Below are 24,000 nucleotides of genomic sequence, written 5' to 3'. Positions count from 1 at the left end.
TCACAGCAGACTGCTAAGAGGCTGCTAATGGAAGGCTATACCCCTAAAACAAACACACCGGAGCTGGTCATGTTGAAAACCATGATAGTGTCCCTTTAAGCGAAAATGAAAGACTGCTATACTATCACCATGTGAGTTTGCTTTACTCTGCACAAGTACACATATTGTGTGTTTGTGTCTACTGTGTGTGTGTGTGTGTGTGTGTGTGTGTGTGTGTGTGTGTGTGTGTGTGTGTGTGTGTGTGTGTGTGTGTGTGTGTGTGTGTGTGTGTGTGTGCGTGTGTGTGCCTGTGTGTGTGCCTGTGTGCGCCTGCGTGCATGTACTTGTATTACTATTTGTGAGGGTCAAATGTCCCCACGAGTAAAGTAGAATTTGAGAAGTAGACAATTGTGAGAACCATTTTATTGGTCCTCGCCAGAAAGAAAGAAAAACCTTGTTTTATGGTAAAAACATAGCAGTATATGTTTGGGGAGTAGTCTCACATTTCTAAAAAGCTTAGGGTGAGGCATTAAGAGGTTATAGGTATAGGGCTTGTGTGCTGGCGTCAGGTTTTGGGTTAAAAATGGGAATTCATAAAAATCACCATCCTAATATGCTGAGGTCCTACAAACAACTGCTATACTATACATATCCTCACGAATACAATAGAACATGTGTTTGCACACACGCGTGTGTGTACAGTATCGATGCAATGAACTGCCCTAGTTTCACAGTGCAGAGTTGCCTGATAAACACCAGCCCCTGTGTGTTCTACTTTTAAGCAGGCAGAGGCCAGCGGTATATATACGTCCGCACAGTATATATACGTCAACTACACGTAAACCTACAGCAGCCTTGCTCTTTGATGCTCCACAGCCACGGTAACTCAAGCCCTCCAGCGCCGTGACCGCACCGCGGGCCGAATATGTGCAAATTATCCCCCCTAATATTTGTTTTAAACCGCCGGGAATATGACAGATGGGTGTTTTGATTTTATTGTATCTGGTCAGACATAGAAAGGTGCACTAAATTGACTTGACCGTGCCGTGTTGTCTTGCACTTTTCTTGGTCTAAGATATCTGGTGCTCGTTGTATTGTACTTAACCTAATTAACCTAATTAAACCCCCCGATGTACTTTGTTATCCGAGGTCTCCCAGGGGTCTGTACTTGGTCCCCCTTGAAAACCACAGCAGGGGAACATGCTGTCTCTGTCGGGTGGAAACCTCAAATTCAAAAGCATCAACAGTAGCAGTTCGAGCTTTGTGTATATCTGTTAATTTTGATGCTTTTGTGTGACAGGGTGTAGTGTGATTATACAAGTAGGGCGTTGATTTAAGAAGAAAAATATATATTTTGATGGGGGAACAAATCTAGAAACAACACAGGTCTGGTTTTGTGACAAGAGAGTTTCCCCTCAAGGACATTCGTCCATGTCGGACGGACAAACAGAGTTCAGCTCTGGTTTATGTAAAGCCTTCCACAGATCCACACCGATGGACTGAAACGGCCATGAAAGCGCAGCGCTGTGCAAAAAAAAAAGAGAACGAAAAGAGAAGAGAAGAGAAGAAGAAAAATAAATCTGCAGTGTTATTGTTACCATAGAGGTTCAGTGAGGACGGGAAATATGGATTTATGAAAAGCTGACATCCCGCTAAGCTAGATAAAATAGCGTTTTGGCCATGTGTTTCTGCGGCGAAGCGGTGCATGTTATGTGGCGAGGCACGCTACATGAGCTACAGTGTCTGTCTGTCTGTGCGTGCGTGCCTCTCTGTGTGTATGTACATGTGTGTGTGTGTGTATATAATTGTATTATTATACTAGTGTAGTAAAATACTTGAAAAATGGACGTTGTGACGAAAATGTGTCGGTCCTCACAAGAGAAATGTGCGACACGTTGTGAACATCAGCTATTATTGTCGGCTTTCGGAATATTGAAATTGTTGTCCTAAAAATGTTGATGTCCTCACGAGTATAGAAATACAACTAACCGTCTGTGCGTGCGTGTGTGCGTGCGTGCGTGTGTGTGTGTGTGTTGCTGTCACAGTGCGAGCCTGCGGAGCAAATCCACCGTGTCGAAGTGTTAGTGGTTGTGTTGCTGCACCGACCACATCCCCCCACCTCCCCCTCCCTCACTTGTGGTCATCTGACACACACACACACACACACACATGCACACACACACACCGTATGCATATACAACAGAACAGCTGAACAGCCTTTTCTCATCTGTTGGCTCGGGCTGTATAGTTGTGTGCATAGCACAACTTGTGGCCTGTGAAGGCTTTAGTGGGACTTCAGTGTGTGTGTGTGTGTGTGTGTGTGTGTGTGTGTGTGTGTGTGTGTGTGTGTGTGTGTGTGTGTGTGTGTGTGTGTGTGTGTGTGTGTGTGTACGTGTACGTGCGTGCGTGTGTGCACATGTTTCCCATAAGTGGTGCGTCTGTGAGCATGTGCAGAGAGGCAGCAGCAGGGGAACATAACATTTGAAAAGATGTTCATCTTTGTTAACCGCGCGCAACCACATAGCGTCCCTATGCTCGGGACGAGTACATTCACAGAAAATAGCAGGTCTACTCTACAAGCTGGTAGACCAGCCATTTGATTTGTTAACCCATTCTGAACGGGCACCCATTTTGGTGTCAGCATCATGTTATGCTTTAGCTATTGAAAAATAGCAGATCTACAAGCTCATATCGCGCCACCGAGTGGCGCGATACGAGCTTGTAGGTCTGCTATTTTTGAAAAATCGAAGAGCGACTGACATAGAAGAATTCTTTTTAGAATCTGATCTCAGGTCAGAATGGAAACTGTCAGGATGTAGAAGACATTTCTAGAATCTGATCTCAGGTCAGAATGGGTTAATGAATCAGCAGTCTGGGAACCCATTTGGTATAGTAGTAAATGGGGGGCACCACCTCCTATTTTGTGTAGAAACAGGCTCCTCCGGGTGTTTCTGTGTTTATTCCTACTAACAACACCATTACAGTGGTGCTGACAGAGTCTGCTGTTAGTATAATATGAGAGATTAACTGCCCAAAACGGAGATCTCCGTCTTTTCAAACTGACGGAGATGTTCCGTCTTTTAAGCTTTTAAGATTCGTTTGATATCGGCAAGCGACGCACTACAGTCTGTGAGCGTCTATAGAGGGTATGCGCATGCATAAAGTGAATGGCAGATCGCATGGCAAATCGAGTGGCAAAGTGAGTGACAAAGTGAATTTAATGTTGTTTCAAGTCATTTAATGCAATCAGATAGACTTTTCTGTTATGACGTATATATGGGCTGTCAGGTCCAGAAAGTAGTATTTTTGCCACTCAGTAGGCATTCCCGCATCATTTCCGGGTATGATGATCTATTGCACAACTTTCAAAAATGGTTGGTCGGTCGGCAAAATGATCCACCTCCGTTATAATAGACGGGAGCCAAAATCTTCTCCTGCTGATTTCTCTGAATCAAAATCACAGAGAGATCGCCTGCGCCCATCGCAGTCGCGGTACAATAAAGGCTCATACATAGTCTGGATTTACGGTGGTGAGGTGACCACCGAACTACAACATGACGTCATGAGCCGCGGTGAAGAGCAAACCACCGCCACCGCTCCAGCCCTTCTCTCTGTTTTTACTCACCACCGCTCAACGTTATTTCAGCTCCGGTGGTCAGCTCACCACCGGAGCGGTGGTCACCTCATCACCGAAAATCCAGACTATGAATAGGCCTTAATTCATGCCTCGGGTGGTCAGCGCAAATACACAAATCTTATATGGGGGTCTCTGCCTGTACAATAATATCTTCAGATGGGGTTCCACGGCCCCAAATACATAATTAATTTGGGGATCCTTGACATGAAAAAGTGTGAGAACCACCGTTTTAAAGGGACATACAGACAGTATCCTTGTACTGTAACAGTGTGTTATCCTTTTTAGCTTTCATGTCTTACTGTAGCATGAGCTGTTTACATTTCTGACTGATAACGTATTCAATCAGTCAAGTACGGGCAAAGCCTCATTCCCAGACAGCTTGGCCTTGGGCCAACAATGCCTTGAAGAGATTTATAGGGTCTGGTCTGCATTACACCACATTATCACCTTTGACCTCCTCCGGAGGGCTCAGCATCTCTCTTTAAACGACAGCTGAGCATGAGAAACATGGCATGCAACGAGCAGATGAAGGACAGAGCGGGCCCGGGCATATCACACACTGTACGAAGTTAATGAGCTTTACATGTCTGGTGCGCTGTTGCCAGATCTTGCGAGAGAAGTATAAGCAACGAGGTCCATGAAAACGAGCCCAAAAGATGCGACTATAATAGACAGGCCACATGAGCACTTTAAGCATAATGCATGTGCTATTTTCAAAAGGAAGTCTCGGAAAATGAATATTTTTGTTAACATTTTAACAACTAAAATCTGGTATATGGGGGGTGATGTTTGTAGGTGGACGAATACATATTCATTTGGGGGTCCTTGACGTGAAAATGTTCGAGAACCACTGGTTTAAACGGCATCAGGAAACAAGCCCAAATAAGCAACTAGAGCAGGGGTACTCAACTGGCGGACCGCGGTCCACGACCGGACCGCAGACCCTAGGCAAAAATATATATATATATATATATATATATATATATATTTTTTTGCATCAGGTCAGGCCAGCAAAAAAAATCTCTCCTAAGCTCAGGCCAGGCCAGCCACAGTCAATTTCAATTCAATTCAGGCAGTGTTGCTGCAGCACAACTACATTGTGTGTCTTATGTTAATGGAGGGAAGAAGTTAATAATATAAATAACATCAGATGGTACATTTCTCATGTGAAATTGCTGCAAAGGCCCCCAAAATGTCCCCCAAGGGCCCCCAAAATTCTGGCGCATGCTATGCGCGCGCGCAGTGTGATTTGGATTTGGAGTTCCACTCCGGGCCTGCACTCTGCACCCCATTATTGGTTGGTTGGAAGGGGATCTGATTTGTATAAGCTTGGCTTGATTATACTAAAGGGGCATAGAGCCCCGCTCTCCGATGGACGCCGCGCATGGGACCGGACCTCGGTCTTATTCAAAAAAATATTTGTGGACCTTCATCATTTCTAGTTGAGGACCCCTGAACTAGAGTTTAGAACAAGCCCCACTCTCCCCACCCAAAGTCGCTTATAGTCAGCAGACTTGGCAGCACTGCTCTGGCGGTGAACTGCTTCTAAAAAAAAAGTGACTAATCGAGTGGACTCCAAACTTGTTGGGAAAAGCCTTCATCAAAGCTGACGTTTTTCTCTTTTATCGACCATATGCAGAGATTCTCTGTATCTTTCCAAGTACAGGGCTTTTTGGCTGCCGGTGCCGATGTCCTGCGATGTCTTATTTGTGTTGAACAGCTGTATAAGTAGTGTTTATCAGACCTTTTCTTCATCGGGCCAGTTCTGATGGTAAACATGTGCCGCGCGCGCCTTTTAACGACGTCGGATATAAAATATGCCGAGGTCATTAAGCGTTTCATTGGAGACTGTCCGCTGATTCTGTAAACAAGTATTTTGTCGATGTCAGGCAAAAACCTCTCATCTCCATATTCTAACTTTTTTTAGTAACGCCCCTACCTGATCACACTACAGCAGTAACAGCATCACACAAAAGCGGCAAAAGTAGCAGATCCACAAGCTTGAAGTGACGCGTTTCAAGCTTGTACAGATGATCTACTACTTTTGACGCATTTGAAGTTGAATCCCGAAACCGTTTTGGACAAGTTTCCACCCGCCAGAGTTTGTAAGACCAGTGCTTCTCAAACTGTTTAATTTCAAGGACGACCCATAACTCTTGAGAGTGTAAAATCAAAATGTACACTCTCTGAGTTACAGACCTGTAAGGGTCGATTTAGAAGCCCCTCGAGGACCCAGAGGGTCCCTGGACCCCACTCTGAGAACCACTAGTACAGACACTTCCAGTATACTAGCGCCATGCGTTATGAGTTCTTCTATTTTCACTGTGTCATATGGAAAAGGCTTATAAGTCATTTGTCTGAAATAGGATTCAAGACTTAAGGTCATTACACACTGGCGAATTGGCGACGCGATTTATTCGTGCGAATAATTCACATTTTTTTTAAACCAATTGAAGTCAATGCAAGCTTCCACATCAGTGGCGAATGTGCGAAAATGCGACAGTTTTCGCTCTTTATTTGTTCGCTCTGGTGTCGAATTTTGCAGACATTCGCAGGCGAACTGCAGCACCTCTGACCAATCAGAATGCAGCCCAAACTTGTTGCTGTGTATAAACAGTGGCGTTCCGTACAGTAGCTGTCAACAGAGCAGCCGTCGGTCCGGCTACGCAGGTCGGGATAGCGCAGCAGCACACACTGTTGCACACCTCCCCTCCTACAACTCTGTTGGGTGTGTGTGCGCTCGCGTGTGCGTGCGTGTGTGCGTGCGTGGCGTGGTGGACATGGCACATGGGACATGGGTGTGCAACAGAGCAGCAGCCGGTCCGTCTACGCAGGTCGGGATAGCGCAGCAGCACACACTGTTGCACACCTCCCCTCCTACAACTCTGTTGGGTGTGTGTGCGCTCGCGTTTGCGTGCGTGCGTGCGTGGACATGGCACATGGGTGTGCGTGTGCTAACAGCACGCAACGGCAACAGTGAGCAACGGGCTCCGCCAAACTTTGGTCTGTATGTACTATGTAGGGTGGTCTCAGGTAAAGTGGGCCATCAGGTAAAATGAGCCAGCTATAAGGTTTCTGCCTCCTAGACCTTTGAGTTTTAACAGCCAATGCTGCACATCATGTGCACACAGCACATATGTCTTGACACAGCTGTACTTGACAAAACAATTGATTTGATTGGTCTATTTGTTATGGTGGGACCATGGCAGCCATTTTTCAAAATGGCCACCAGCAACAACTGTTTTCTTATGAATGATGGATATAATATGATATTTCAGACTCATATACCATGGTAAGTGTCTTTTGCATAATTGAAAATTGTCATTGAATATTCAAGATGGCCGCCATTTTTCAAGATGGCAGCCATCACTTGTATGATTGTCTGATATGGGTGATCTCGGTGTTAAATCAGTATTTTTTTATGATCCAGAATTACATTTTTGAACTTTGGAATTGGCCAGAAGCTTTCTTCTACCTCACAAATGAATATCAACAGGGCATGTGTATAAGCTCAGAAGCCCATACAGCCCACGCAGGCTTTTTCCCGTGGCCAACATGTTTCTAGCTCATCTGGTTCAGAAGTTCGAGCCAAACCTATTTTCTGCGTGTGTTTATATTGTGGCGGCCATATTGGATTTCATGGAAACTTTCAATGCAAAAAATGTTCGTATTCATATTATTGATCAACCTGTGAAGTTTCGTGGAAATATCTCTGTTAAAAAATTGCCCTATTCACCCCCCATTATAACTAATAGGGGCTAATATTGGGGCGGCCATATTGGACTTTCGCCCAACAATTGACCAGGTTGTCCATATAGGTTGTGATCCTACTGGGTCATAGATATTATTTCTGGTGGAAAACTTTGTATGTTATGACAAATGCAGGTCAACCCCCTTTGCCCCCATGGGTAAGTTATTAATGCAGCCACACCCGGCAGCCAGCAAAAACTAAAGTCCTCAATGGGCCCAAAAAGTAAGGGCCGGCCCTACCTGGGCCCTCATCACACCATGTACACTCAAGACACTGCCCCCGCTGCCACCCGTAGATCTCCATATATGGAGCTGACCCGTTCTGACATTCCATAATGTTGATCTGACCTCATCTGTACACTCAAGAAAGACACGCTCCATTTATGGCCAGTACAGAATTAATTCCATATGTTGATCTGATCCCCCCATGCCAAAGTGCCAGTGCTCACCCAGCAGTCTGCTGTCACCCAGGCGGATGCATGCACGCTCACTTATTGCCCTCAGGGTGTCTTACTGGTTTTATTATTACAATGTAGGGCTAGTGACATTATTGTGGGTAGCCCCTCCTATATTCAGCTATAGTGTCAATTTTTGTCCTAACACAAACATGAAATGCCATTCACAATGAATCGAGAATTTACGTCATGTGTCTGAGCAAATCGGCGATTTTTGTCCTACACAAAGACTAAATTCCCATTGACAATGAATGGAAAATGTACGATGAAAAGAGCACCCCTCACTTCACATGGGTGTGATTTCTTTTAAATCAGAAATGACTGTTTTTCTTTGCAGCTTGAGTGGCCCATTTTAGCTGGAAAAAAAAATCGGCTATTGACAACTGAGATTGCTTTCACCTGGCATTTACCCTGAGTAGTCATATATGACTGATATTATTTCATCTGTTGCGTCATAAGATGTGATGCATTGCATCTCCCGCCATAACAACCATAGACTGTTTTATGTCAAGTACACTTGTAGCGAGAATCATGTGCATCCATTGGCTGTTCAACTTTAAAAAGCAAGGCTAAAAAAAACGGTGGCCCATCTTAGCTGATCAAGCTGATCAGGTGGCTTATTTTACATGAAAATGCTACATCTTAAAAATATGTGACAGCTTGTTTCAGAAGCTGTAGGGACTAAACTATTATTTGTTATTAAATACATTTAACTTAAACATATTAAACAGTCAATAATAATCATATAAACCCAATTTAGTGTCATGCATTGCTTTTTCTCAGTTTAATTACCAAATTACCAAAAAGTGGCCCAAATTAGCTGACATCCCCCTATTTATAATTTTATTTTTATCGACGGCACGGGTGAGCAGCCGACCGGCCGTCGATCCCAAATGACTCTGGAATCCACATCACGGTAGTGAAGAAGACAAGAAGTGGTGGAAAGGATAGTAGGATATACCAATACAAACAAAAGAGGTAGGCCTATTAGCGCACGCTGCACACCAATAGTGAGGATCGAGGTGCATGCTGACCACGGGACGGGAGACAAACTTGTAAAGGAAGGATCGGTTGCACAGCTCGTAGTCACGAATCACAATACAAAACACTTCTATTAAAGACCAACGTTTCGGCACCTGAGTGCCTTCTCTCCAGGGTATGAAAGAAAGGATACCAATAATGACAACGCAGGAGAAGAGGAGTGGAGTGGAGGAGGAGAGGAGAGGAGCAGGAGAGGAGATTGGAGTGGAGGGCTGGCGAATATAATCGCAAAATACGCGTCGCATTTATATGTGTACAGACGCGACTAAATTCGCCGGGCAAATATTTAGCATTTTTTGGATCGCTTATTCGCATCGCGTCGCCAATTCGCCAGTGTGTAATGACCTTCAATCTGTTTCTGCATCTCTCTTTCTCTAACCACTTGAACCCAGCATCCATATTCTGGGGTGGGTCATGTTTCCAAATATACCATACAAGCTCACAGCGCGTACACGTTTTAAAATTAAATCTTCTCTTCTGGGGGTCCATGGCACAAAACATTTTCAGAGGGGGGTGCGAGTCCTAACACAGTATACGGTATATCATTTTGAATTTGATTCTTGGCACAAAATAAACTTTGAGAACTGCTGATTTAGAAGGCATTTATGGAATCGGGCTCGGGTCTTATTGACTAACTTCTAACATCTTTTCTCTTCCCCTGCTCTCCTGTCCTCTCCTCCCCGTTTCATTCCTTCTCCACGTCACTCTTTCCCCCGACTGTCTCCTGCCTGCCAGAATGTGTTCCCCAGGCCTTCAGCATTCCTCTGTCCCAGGTCATCGCCAACGACAGGACACACAGGCAGCGCCAGGACAGTTATCGCCAGGACCCGCCTCAGGACCACAAGGACTCGACCGACCTGGTGTCCTCCATTTTACAGGTATTATTTTTTTCTTACCGAAGTGTCTCTCTCTCTCTCTCTCTCTCACAAACATTTCCAGATGGGGGTCTCGTGCGCGGCCATTTCAGTTCTCTCTCTCCACCCATAGAAGCGTATACTTCTTCCACTACCGCTCACATACGTTGTGTGTTTTGTCCACCTCCCGTCCCATGTCCAGTTTGCTACCAACAAGCGTCCGTCCAACAAGGAGCTGTCCAGCAGCAACTCGTCCCTCAGCTCCACGTCGGAGACCGCCAACGAGTCCACGTCGCCCAACACGCCGGAGCCCGCCCCGCGGGCACGCCGGAGGGTATGCCGCCATTCTAGCTTACAGCAGCCATTAACCCATTCTGACCTGAGATCAAATTCACACGAGGTTTCCACTGGACACACACTGGTCTGATTAACCCATTCTGACCTGAGATCAGATTCTAAAAATGTCAGTCGTTCATTCGATTTTTCAAAAATAGCAGACCTACAAGCTCGTAGAGATGAGCTTGTAGATAGAGCACAACACCCGAGCGCAACCAAACCGCACCAATGCAACTCCTTGCAACAAAACAGTTTTAAGGACATGCAACTTCTTGCAACTGCAATTGGAGATTCTGGTTTCATGCAACTACAGTACAGTAACATGCAACTATAGAGTTCCATGGCGAATCACGGGGCCTTCGTTCTACTGGATCTCTACTGGATGTCTACTAAACTAAAACATTTCAGATGAGCTAAAATATGACTAAAACTAAATCAAACATTTCTGTCAAAATTAACACCGGTTGTGTGTGTGTGTGTGTGTGTGTGTGTGTGTGTGTGTGTGTCTGTGTGTGTGCGTGTCTTCCTCCAGGGGGCCATGTCGGTGGACTCCATCACGGACCTGGACGACAGTCAGTCGCGCCTGCTGGAGGCGCTGCAGCTCTCGCTGCCCGCCGACACGGCCAACAAGAAGGAGAAGCACCGCGACAAGCGGCTGAGCCTCAACCCTATCTACAGACAGGTGCCCCGCGCCGTGGACAGCTGCTGTCAGCACCTGGAGAAATACGGTGATTAAGAATATACCAAATGTCACTTATTTCTGCCGGAGAAATATTAAAAGCAACCATGGTCTACTGTATGAGAACAAGCGCAAACGAAGCGACTAGGAGCCGATTCATGCTGCTGTTTTGCAGACGGAAAAAAAACTCGGTTTGGTTCTGTAGAGACCACAATTGACTGGTAGTTTGGAAGAGACACATATACCACCTTCCAAATGCTTGTGGCCGGGAGGTGAGCTCCGCGCGCCGCACAGTGGGCAGTGTTGTCAGACCTGCTGCTCCTCTCCTCTCACATTCGTTCTCGACTTCTCAACAAATAAAACAAATATACTGTCTGAAGATAATTGCAAACCTATACTAGGCTACACAAATAAACAACACATTCATATAAAAAACACAAGATACCTCCGTTCCCCACAACACATTGTGTGCTTAACGAGCCGCGTTGCATGGACGGACGCACACACGCACGCACGCACACACACACGCGCACACACACACACACACACAGGCTTAAACAACATGTACGTAGGAAGCAAGCTCAAATGAGCAAACTACACTTTTGTGCATCACTTGTGCATCTGCTATCTTTGGCACAAAACATTTTCTGATGGGCGCCCGTGGCCAGATGTACATCCATTTAGGGGTCCTTGGCACGAAAATGTCAAGAACTACTGGTTAATATCACAGTGATGAATGTGCAACTTGCGTCAGCAGTTGGGTTTTCTAAGAGTTCCAACTGTTCTCTCCCCAGGTCTCCAGACTGTGGGCATCTTTAGAGTGGGGAGCTCCAAGAAAAGGGTCAGACAGGTGAGGCCATCATAGCCAGTAATTTAATAGCAACATTTTTTTTTATTACATTCATGAATGAAAGGGGTGTGTGAAGGGGAATTATTAATTAAGTTACTAATGGTAAAGATGGAGTGCCACAATTTTGTTCCACCCTAAAACATGATCATCAGGTATTTTTACAATATAAGGGGGAAGAACTTTTTCCAGTACTTTTTCCAGTACTTTTTCCAGTATTTGTTAAAATCATGCTTTTATGTGGACACGCCCACCAGTTCATTAAGTGTGCCTAGTTTGCCTGGTGGGTGGTGATGGGTGGTGATCCACCTGAACTGAAGCCGCACCCACAGCTGTAGTTGTATGATAAAGGGGGAGGGGTTAGGGGAGGGGATGATAGTGTGGTGTCACTACATTACTGTTTACTTCATTGGCCCGTTTGACTGTCAATGGTTCAGCCTCCAGGAAGAAACCCTAAATTAAATACAAAGTTAATACACCATTGCACATAAAAACAACTCCAGGGTGTCTAATGAAGATCTGTCACCTCATAGACACATGAAAAACTGAAGGAAAAAAAATGTGGCATTCCATCTTTAAGTTACTAATGCTGTGGAGAGAGAAGTCCGGAGCTCTCTGGTGGAGCTGTTGCCCCGGCGACCCGACATACGAATAAGCGGTTGAAGGCGGATGGATTGATGGGTGGATGTGCGCCTGTCCACCGACGTGCGACAATCCACCAAAACGTCCACCCTTCGTCCTACTTGGAATGTGGCCATGTTGCGTAAACATGTTGTTTTTGTGCCTATCTCGGTGTACCAGGAATAGTAATACACGGTCACAAAGCAACAGAGCCCCTGATCAATGGAGAGGTCTCAATGGAGCTTCACTCAGAACGTGTTCGGCTCCTCATTGTCGCGCGCCACATCTCATTACCACGAGGGCCCTCGTCCCCATTCGAGAGCCTGTGTGCCTTATTCTGTTCTGTGCTGGAACATAACCAAGTACATTTACTCAAGTGCTTGCACTTAAACCATTCGGGACGGAAACCCCTTTTTGGTGTTTTAAGCGTTGTTATATACTTTAGCTATTGAAAAATAGCAGATCTACAACCGAGTGCCGCCCTTACGAGCTTGTAGATCTGCTATTTTCACAAATCTTTGAATATGTATTCTTTCAGAACGTTCAACTCAAAGCTTTGCTTCTGGGGTGTCCTGGCTGGAACAACATAATTGTCAGATGGGGGTCGGCGGGCCAACTGCATATGATCTTTGGGGTCCTTGACATGAAATACATTGAGAACCACCGACATAGAAACAGGTTTTTCAGAAAAGTGTCACGATTTAGAAGACATTTGTAGAATCTGGTCTCAGCTGGTCTAAATGGGTTAAGCACAGCTTTGAGGTACTTTTACTTTACTTGGATATTTCAATTTACTTCTACTCCGCTACATCTCAGAGGCGAATATTATACTCTTTACACCATTATTTGGAAAATGCAGTTATAGTGGTTACTACAGATTTGGTCATACAAATCATACACAACAAAAAAATTATCTTCTTTAGCTTATATATAATATATCCATAAGTATTTTGAAAATAGCTGATCTGCATTTACCTTAAAGCTCACATATATATATTTTTAATGTTGGTACTTTAAGTACATATGTGACCAAATACAGCAAAAAGGCCCTCAACTCTACTTTTCCATTTTTCAGATTTTTACATATTATTAAAGTACAGAATGTAAGCTTTCATATGATGTATCATTGAATGAAATTGGACAATAATTGAAGGAGATACAATGGCAATACAAATACAAAAGAGCAAAAACACTGCTTCTTTTGTAATGTAACACACGTGTCCTCTCATGGATTCACGTGCACTCTCCTTCACACTCAAGTATCCCCCTCAACCAAAGTCTGTTTGCGCTGTATATGTTACATGCACCCGCACACACGCACACACACACACACACACACACACACACACACACACACACACACGCACACGCACACGCACACACGCACAGAAACTCATTAGCATTCTCTATTCAAGTGCAAACAAGCACGCTCTCTAACACTCATGAGTGTATGCACATGCATGTGTGTAAACATGGGTCGAGTAACAGTGGCAATCGATGTGTTTACCCTCTTCAGTGTCTTATCTGTGATTTTCAATGAACAACCACAGCACATCGGCGCCGTCAGGCAGAAAACTTGCATCTAAATTTTTTGTACTTTTCAGGTAATTGCGAACGCAGTGAGCACTAACTATGAGACCCTGCTGATCATGTCTGTGTGTCCGTGTGTCTGTGTGTCTGTCTGTCTGTCCCGCTGTGACACCACCCGCCCGCCACCAGAGGGCGCAGCTGTAGCACACACACACACACACACAGGGCGCAGCTGTAGCACACACACACACACACACACACACACACACACACACAAACAACCACACACACACACGAGCTGCGTTCGCTTCCCGCGTTTGCGCGTCTTACTTGTGGAATAAAACAACCTGTATTTCAATAGTAAAAATTTACATTTATTTACTGTATATAATAGTGCATTAACTGAAAACACACCAACAGCGGAGGAAACCATGCAAGGCACTACTAGCCTGCTCATCGGGAGCAGTTAGGGATTCAGTGTCTTGCTCAAGGACACTTCAACATGTACACAGGGGGAGCCGGGCATCAAACCGGGAACCTTCCGACTCCTAAACCGTCGCTTGACCCGCTGGCCCACTGTGCCCACTGTAGTTATTATTCAGTCACAAGCTGCTCTTGTTAATAGTTTACATTGGTTAATTATTTATTCACTCCACTACAATGTTTTACTAGTTACGGGTTGTAGCTTAATTATTATTACAAAACATACATTACACGTATACATTACCTATATACATTTGAAAATAGCCAATCTACAAGCTCACAATGAATCACATCGCGACTGAAAAGATTTTAATTAATCAAAAGGTTTTATTTAAATGGGACATTCTGCATAATGAGTACTTTTACTTTTGGTACTTTAAGTACATTTTGATATCAGTACCTTTGTACTTTTACTCATTACATAAAATGTCCACCACTGCTCAATACTTCCTGTCCAGTCAGGCATGCATGCAAGCGTGTGGTTCAGCCACATGCCTTGCTCAGGGGCACACAAACAGGGAGTTACTTCTGAGGGACAACGATGGCCACACATTTACTTTGTTCAGTCGGGTTTTCCCAGGCCATCTGTGTTTGAAAAACTGAACCAACGACCCACCAGTCACAAGCTTTCCACTTCCACCGTACGTTCAGGCACTGTGTATACACATTTAAAAAAGATAAAACACACACACACGCACGCACGCACAAACTTCCCGCTGGCCATAGACGATCTTGTCCCCCAATTCCACATGAAAAAGAATGCCGATGTGGTGATTTTATCTAATGTTTTTGTGGTCACATACATGCAGGGTCTTGTTTGGATTGCCTTCGTATCAGTGGTAGAATACCTCAACCAAAACACGCAGGAAAATAAGTCGTCGTCCGTCCGTCCGTCCGTCCGTCCGTCCGTCCGTCCGTCCGTCCGTCCGTCCGTCCCAATGATGGGAATTCCCCCTGTTCAATGCATGGTTCCTGCTGACTTGAATGAAAGATAAGCATCAGCGATTGTTGAACGTGAGTGCTGCGCAAACAGCACACGGAATAAGGAGAGACTCCAAGGACATCTCCATGCAGGCGCCGCTCTACCAAACTAATTTGGCACGGCTTACGTGTATACGTTACGGGTGGTTTTAAACTCCACTATCGACTTCCCAAATGTGTGGGGCCAAAATAGCAATTTAGGGGAAAGCGTGCCAGCACGCCCATGACCACACCTCTAGGCGCAGATACCGGTGTCTGCAAAAAAGATAGTGGGTGATGCTGGACGAAAATACCATTAAGGGACAGAGAAAGCGCCTATATTCGTACGTTTCGGGCAGTGGCTGAATTGCGGGCCGCATTGCGGGTAAAGGCTGCGACGAAATTGGAGCCCTAAGTGCCCAACTTGCATCGTTCCCAAGTAGGCCGGTAGGTACCACCTGGAACCCCTCCCTCCCCCCCCCCCCCCATCCAAGGACGGCTGGGGGATCCTCACTGTATTCAACATTATTTGAGTCATTATGATTATGAACATTATCTGAAAAGAGCATCTCTACTCTTCTCCATTTGTGCTCTCTCCCTCTCTCTCTCCCTTCCTCCCCCCCTCTATCCCTCCTCCGCCTCTCTCTCTCCCTCTCCCTCTCCCTCTCCCTCTCTCTCTCTCTCTCTCTCTCTCTCTCTCTCAGCTGCGTGAGGAGTTTGACCGCGGGGTGGACGTGCAGCTGGACGAGGACCACAGTGTCCACGACGTGGCCGCTCTCCTCAAGGAGTTCCTCCGGGACATGCCCGACCCGCTGCTCACCAAGGAGCTCTACACGCCGCTCATCAACACCATGCGTGAGCATTCTGACCTGAGATCAGATTCATACCAGGTTTCCACTGGACACACACTGGTCTGATTAACCCATTCTGACCTGAGATCAGATTCATACCAGGTTTCCACTGCGGACACACACTGGTCTGATTAACCCATTCTGACCTGAGATCAGATTCTAAACATGTCCGTCGTTCTTCGATTTTTCAAAAATAGCAGACCTACAAGCTCGTAGCGCGCCAATGCTGGCCACATGTGGCCCCCACAATCACTTAACGGCAATTGCGCTTTTATAGTGCATTTGATCAATCGAGCCATAATGCTACTCACGTTAGCCAGTTAGCTAGCTGTGTTGTTTGCACAGCACTGGACCGTCCATCTTAGATCGTCGTCGCCATAATAATCCATTCTATCCGTTTCTTTCAATCGCCTGTATCTCCTATTCCTTGTCCCAGATGGCATGTTTGGTCAAAACAGCGTTTCTTTGACGGCACAGAGCCGTCGATTTGCTCCGGTTTGGATCCACATTGTAAACAAGGCCGACCCAGCTCCTTGTAGCTTCCTAGGTCTACTGCTAGTGGACCGGAAATGTGGCTTTTCAAAATAAGAGCTCAAATAAAAAAATGGCTGGCATGAATTAGATCCTGATTTTTCAATAAATGCTGGCGGATTAAGAGTTAATGCGGCCTGCAAATTAATATGCGAACATTGATACATTATTGACACCAGCTGATTACTAATATTAAAATGTTATTGTCTTTTGTTTAATGTCCAATGTATTTGTATTTAGATCATAAAGTTAACATAACTATAACCATTATGCATTTGAAATTAAATAAAAAATGTCAGGATTCCAATTCAAAAATACCAAAAGATTATTCAGGATTTCAATTCAAATATAGCAAAAAATAGCCGATCTGAGCTTGTAGATCGGCTATTTTTGCTACGACAGCAACGTGGCTCTCTGGCCCCACCCCTGCTCTACACGGTAGTCCACAGCGTGTTCCTCTGTGTGTCGATGACAGTGTGTTGATGACATGTTCCTCTGTGTGTCGATGACAGTGTGTTGATGACATGTTCCTGTGTGTCGATGACAGTGTGTTGATGACATGTTCCTCTGTGTGTCGATGACAGTGTGTTGATGACATGTTCCTGTGTGTCGATGACAGTGTGTTGATGACATGTTCCTCTGTGTGTTGATGACAGTGTGTTGATGACATGTTCCTGTGTGTCGATGACAGTGTGTTGATGACATGTTCCTCTGTGTGTCGATGACAGTGTGTTGATGACATGTTCCTGTGTGTCGATGACAGTGTGTTGATGACATGTTCCTCTGTGTGTTGATGACAGTGTGTTGATGACATGTTCCTCTGTGTGTCGATGACAGTGTGTTGATGACATGTTCCTGTGTGTCGATGACAGTGTGTTGATGACATGTTCCTGTGTGTCGATGACAGTGTGTTGATGACATGTTCCTCTGTGTGTTGATGACAGTGTGTTGATGACATGTTCCTCTGTGTGTTGATGACAGTGTGTTGATGACATGTTCCTGTGTGTCGATGACAGTGTGTTGATGACATGTTCCTGTGTGTCGATGACAGTGTGTTGATGACATGTTCCTCTGTGTGTCGATGACAGTGTGTTGATGACATGTTCCTGTGTGTCGATGACAGTGTGTTGATGACATGTTCCTCTGTGTGTTGATGACAGTGTGTTGATGACATGTTCCTGTGTGTCGATGACAGTGTGTTGATGACATGTTCCTCTCTGTGTCGATGACAGTGTGTTGATGACATGTTCCTGTGTGTCGATGACAGTGTGTTGATGACATGTTCCTCTGTGTGTCGATGACAGTGTGTTGATGACATGTTCCTGTGTGTCGATGACAGTGTGTTGATGACATGTTCATGTGTGTGTCGATGACAGTGTGTTGATGACATGTTCCTGTGTGTCGATGACAGTGTGTTGATGACATGTTCCTGTGTGTCGATGACAGTGTGTTGATGACATGTTCCTCTGTGTGTTGATGACAGTGTGTTGATGACATGTTCCTGTGTGTCGATGACAGTGTGTTGATGACATGTTCCTGTGTGTCGATGACAGTGTGTTGATGACATGTTCCTCTGTGTGTCGATGACAGTGTGTTGATGACATGTTCCTGTGTGTCGATGACAGTGTGTTGATGACATGTTCCTCTGTGTGTTGATGACAGTGTGTTGATGACATGTTCCTGTGTGTCGATGACAGTGTGTTGATGACATGTTCCTCTCTGTGTCGATGACAGTGTGTTGATGACATGTTCCTGTGTGTCGATGACAGTGTGTTGATGACATGTTCCTCTGTGTGTCGATGACAGTGTGTTGATGACATGTTCCTGTGTGTCGATGACAGTGTGTTGATGACATGTTCCTCTGTGTGTTGATGACAGTGTGTTGATGACATGTTCCTGTGTGTCGATGACAGTGTGTTGATGACATGTTCCTCTGTGTGTCGATGACAGTGTGTTGATGACATGTTCCTGTGTGTCGATGACAGTGTGTTGATGACATGTTCCTGTGTGTCGATGACAGTGTGTTGATGACATGTTCCTCTGTGTGTCGATGACAGTGTGTTGATGACATGTTCCTGTGTGTCGATGACAGTGTGTTGATGACATGTTCCTCTGTGTGTCGATGACAGTGTGTTGATGACATGTTCCTCTGTGTGTCGATGACAGTGTGTTGATGACATGTTCCTCTGTGTGTCGATGACAGTGTGTTGATGACATGTTCCTGTGTGTCGATGACAGTGTGTTGATGACATGTTCCTGTGTGTCGATGACAGTGTGTTGATGACAGTGTGTTGATGACAGTGTGTTGATGACATGTTCCTGTGTGTGTTGATGACAGTGTGTTGATGACATGTTCCTGTGTGTCGATGACAGTGTGTTGATGACATGTTCCTCTGTGTGTTGATGACAGTGTGTTGATGACATGTTCCTCTGTGTGTTGATGACAGTGTGTTGATGACATGTTCCTGTGTGTCGATGACAGTGTGTTGATGACATGTTCCTCTGTGTGTCGATGACAGTGTGTTGATGACATGTTCCTCTGTGTGTCGATGACAGTGTGTTGATGACATGTTCCTCTGTGTGTCGATGACAGTGTGTTGATGACATGTTCCTCTGTGTGTCGATGACAGTGTGTTGATGACATGTTCCTCTGTGTGTCGATGACAGTGTGTTGATGACATGTTCCTGTGTGTCGATGACAGTGTGTTGATGACATGTTCCTCTGTGTCGATGACAGTGTGTTGATGACATGTTCCTCTGTGTGTCGATGACAGTGTGTTGATGACATGTTCCTCTGTGTGTCGATGACAGTGTGTTGATGACATGTTCCTGTGTGTCGATGACAGTGTGTTGATGACATGTTCCTCTGTGTCGATGACAGTGTGTTGATGACATGTTCCTCTGTGTGTCGATGACAGTGTGTTGATGACATGTTCCTCTGTGTGTCGATGACAGTGTGTTGATGACATGTTCCTCTGTGTGTCGATGACAGTGTGTTGATGACATGTTCCTGTGTGTGTCGATGACAGTGTGTTGATGACATGTTCCTCTGTGTGTCGATGACAGTGTGTTGATGACATGTTCCTCTGTGTGTCGATGACAGTGTGTTGATGACATGTTCCTGTGTGTCGATGACAGTGTGTTGATGACATGTTCCTGTGTGTGTCGATGACAGTGTGTTGATGACATGTTCCTGTGTGTCGATGACAGTGTGATGATGACATGTTCCTGTGTGTGTCGATGACAGTGTGTTGATGACATGTTCCTGTGTGTCGATGACAGTGTGTTGATGACATGTTCCTGTGTGTCGATGACAGTGTGTTGATGACATGTTCCTGTGTGTCGATGACAGTGTGTTGATGACATGTTCCTGTGTGTGTCGATGACAGTGTGTTGATGACATGTTCCTCTGTGTGTCGATGACAGTGTGTTGATGACATGTTCCTCTGTGTGTCGATGACAGTGTGTTGATGACATGTTCCTGTGTGTCGATGACAGTGTGTTGATGACATGTTCCTGTGTGTCGATGACAGTGTGATGATGACATGTTCCTCTGTGTGTCGATGACAGTGTGTTGATGACATGTTCCTGTGTGTCGATGACAGTGTGTTGATGACATGTTCCTGTGTGTCGATGACAGTGTGTTGATGACATGTTCCTCTGTGTGTCGATGACAGTGTGTTGATGACATGTTCCTCTGTGTGTCGATGACAGTGTGTTGATGACATGTTCCTGTGTGTTGATGACAGTGTGTTGATGACATGTTCCTGTGTGTCGATGACAGTGTGTTGATGACATGTTCCTCTGTGTGTCGATGACAGTGTGTTGATGACATGTTCCTGTGTGTCGATGACAGTGTGTTGATGACATGTTCCTCTGTGTGTTGATGACAGTGTGTTGATGACATGTTCCTCTGTGTGTCGATGACAGTGTGTTGATGACATGTTCCTCTGTGTCGATGACAGTGTGTTGATGACATGTTCCTGTGTGTCGATGACAGTGTGTTGATGACATGTTCCTCTGTGTGTTGATGACAGTGTGTTGATGACATGTTCCTCTGTGTGTCGATGACAGTGTGTTGATGACATGTTCCTCTGTGTGTTGATGACAGTGTGTTGATGACATGTTCCTGTGTGTGTTGATGACAGTGTGTTGATGACATGTTCCTCTGTGTGTTGATGACAGTGTGTTGATGACATGTTCCTCTGTGTGTCGATGACAGTGTGTTGATGACATGTTCCTCTGTGTGTCGATGACAGTGTGTTGATGACATGTTCCTCTGTGTGTCGATGACAGTGTGTTGATGACATGTTCCTCTGTGTGTTGATGACAGTGTGTTGATGACATGTTCCTCTGTGTGTCGATGACATGTTCCTCTGTGTGTCGATGACATGTTCCTCTGTGTGTCGATGACATGTTCCTCTGTGTGTTGATGACATGTTCCTCTGTGTGTCGATGACAGTGTGTTGATGACATGTTCCTCTGTGTGTTGATGACATGTTCCTCTGTGTGTCGATGACAGTGTGTTGATGACATGTTCCTCTGTGTGTTGATGACATGTTCCTCTGTGTGTCGATGACAGTGTGTTGATGACATGTTCCTCTGTGTGTTGATGACATGTTCCTCTGTGTGTCGATGACAGTGTGTTGATGACATGTTCCTCTGTGTGTCGATGACAGTGCTGGACCCGGACGAGCAGCAGACGGTGACCCAGCTGCTGATCTACCTGCTCCCAGCATGCAACAGTGACACGCTCTACCGCCTGCTGGAGTTCCTGTCCACCGTGGCCGACCACGCCCACGACCGCCACCACAAGGACGGACAGGAGGTGAGCGTAAAGACGTTTCCTTTTTTTTTAATATATATATTATTATTTTTATCCCACGATTTTGTAACCCATTTTTCACCCCTGTGTCAATCATCTAATCTGATCCTGGGCTCTACACACACCCTCCACCAACCTAGTCCCCCATATATGGGGGACAAGGGGAGAGCAACGGACTTGAACTCATGCTTCCTTCATGCCTGAGTGTCCAAGTTGCTCCTTTACACCTGACAGGGGGGGGGGGGTTTCCCTGGTTAGACGTAGCGCATGGAAGGAACACGTTATTCCAACCAGTTCCTTTCCCCTCCATCAGGCGCCCCGGTTGGCCAGGGGGCAGTAAGACGTTTCCTTTTAAAGCACGTGACCCACTGGTTGATTCTACTATACTAATGGCCATCTAAATCAGTAGTTCTCTGACCTTTTCGTGTTTGCCGCGCACCAAAATGCATGCACTTCCAAGCAATTATTTTTTGTTGAGTGGTGCAACCACTCCAAGGAACAGCAATGTCCGTGTCCGCCTATGTGTCGTCAGCCTATGTGTTAATGAGCACGAGTATGACTATTAGTACCAGTAGGGGCGCTGTTGTACAGAAACAGAGAGAGATAGTGCTGTACTAATGAGAGAGAGAGAGAGAGAGAGAGAGAGAGAGGGGGGGGGGGGGGGGGGGGGGGGAGAGGGGAGTTGCACCACTCAGTTCACAGACGTATGTGCTGGTGTGTGTTGCTTGGGTAAATAAGGGAAGTTTGTGGTTGTTCACCATAATGTGTGTGACCCACGTTTCTGCACGGCAGAGCTAGAACTCAGTGTTCTGCCCTGTTCTATTCACAGATTTCGCAAAGTGCTTTCCAATCGGCTCCCCCGTCTGTCTCCCTCTCTCTCTGCCACTTATATATATAATGGGTGTCAGCCTGTGGCACACGCATAATGCGATGCCCAGCCAATCACAGCACACAATGACACGCCTTCCAGCGCAATATCTGAGTCCACACATTTCGCAATTTCAAATGCAAATAAACGCAAGGGTCTATGAGAAAGCCTTTGTGTACAGGTGAGTTTTCAGCTGTGACTTAAAAAGAACACAGTGAACTACAGTGTTCTTTTGCAGCCTCTGACAGGGCAGGAGCCTAAAGGAGCAATTGGTAGGATTAAGGTCTACGGTCATGGACAAGGATTACAAGTTTATATGCAGGAGTTCTCAAAGCGATGGCCTGCATGCTGCAACCAAAGTGCTCATTAAAAACATCACACAGTTTTACTCTCATGTGAGATTGCGTATGGGTCGTTCATAATAAGCTGGTTATGAGGTGATGGGATGACATTGAGATAATCATTTACTTGTTTCTGCACTCACAGAATGTAGCAGGATTTATGCTATACGATTTGAAGAGTGAATGAATTCAGGCTTTTCCGAATCATAGCAAGGCACTTATTTCATAATTTCCGACGTGATGTAAGTCAGAGCTCAAGCCAGTGGTACGTGCCTTTTTCCCCGTAGGAAAAAGCCCCCCCCCCCCCTCCCGCCCCATTAGAAACATTAGATAATTGACACTGGGTGAAAAATAATTGGTTAGAAAATCGTAAAATTGGTTACAAAATTGTGGGATAAAAAAAAAGGAAAATATCCCTAGCTCAGTGGTTCTACTCATGTAGTTCTCACTCGTCACGACTGATGTCAGGCATTTGGATTCCATAGAAGCCATGCATGTCTTCCATGGAAGCATTCTGTACGGCGAAAATAGCAGATGTACAAGCTCTCACTGCGTCTGCAACACAGAACTGTAGAACTAGCAAAGGTTGAAGCCTCATTCTGGGATCTTTCACCTGGTTGGCAGTATGTAGAATAGCAGGAACAATACTCTACTAAAACCTAATTTTACAAATTGTGTTAATCATTTAGTAAACAGCACTAGTGTTGGGGCGGGGTCTCCTTTCACTCTGTTTCACAACTTGCACATTAGGACTTTCATGAAAAGAAATTCAGTCGTCAAATAGTATTTAGTTTGAATTGTTTGTTCCATGGTTAAAGTGGCGCCCATAGGGACCATCGGGGTTCCATGACGGGGTTCCAAAGGAGGTCTGTAACCCTGAGTCTCTGTGAGTCTCAGAGTTATGGGGGTGCTTGACATTTAAAACGTTTGAGAACCAACTGCTCCAGCTCGTAGTATATGTGAAATATCAGAGGAGGCATTATTCCTCCTTTTTCTTCACTCTCACCATCGAGTCCATTTCATTCAGTTGGCCTAATCCTTCATACAGTATGTACCAAACTAGTGTTTATTTATTTATTTAAGAAGTTTGAGAATCACTGACTTTAGTATCCCTATTGTTATACTTAAAGATCATCAAATCGCGGCAGATGATTGAGATAGATTGTTTTCCACTTACTGAAACACACGCACGCGCGCGCGCACGCACGTGCACGCACACGCACACGCACACGCACACACACACACACACACACACACACACACACACACACACACACACACACACACACACACACACACACACACACACACACACACACACACACACACACACACACACACACAGCAGTGTGCATAAGCCGTGGTATCATTTTGCTTAACTAGTGTTAAAAGGGGTGGTTGTGATGGGGATT

The 24,000-nt window shown here is 45.4% G+C and overlaps 1 protein-coding gene across 1 annotated transcript in view; it reads left to right on the top strand.

Moving 5' to 3' along the window:
• The window catches only part of LOC310853965 (rho GTPase-activating protein 6-like), a 92,549-nt gene that overhangs the window by 50,081 nt on the left and 18,468 nt on the right, over positions 1 to 24,000 (top strand). The window contains exons 4-9 of the mRNA XM_083758441.1: positions 9,598 to 9,740; positions 9,919 to 10,050; positions 10,585 to 10,780; positions 11,526 to 11,581; positions 15,877 to 16,027; positions 21,234 to 21,382. Coding sequence (XP_083614567.1) covers positions 9,598 to 9,740; positions 9,919 to 10,050; positions 10,585 to 10,780; positions 11,526 to 11,581; positions 15,877 to 16,027; positions 21,234 to 21,382 — 827 coding nt within the window. The remainder of the gene's footprint in view (positions 1 to 9,597; positions 9,741 to 9,918; positions 10,051 to 10,584; positions 10,781 to 11,525; positions 11,582 to 15,876; positions 16,028 to 21,233; positions 21,383 to 24,000) is intronic.

This window comes from Protomyctophum parallelum (genome assembly GCF_964188405.1).
Source record: "Protomyctophum parallelum genome assembly, chromosome: 23".
Classification (NCBI taxonomy): Eukaryota; Metazoa; Chordata; class Actinopteri; order Myctophiformes; family Myctophidae; genus Protomyctophum; species Protomyctophum parallelum.
This window is presented reverse-complemented; position numbering and strand designations above follow the sequence as displayed.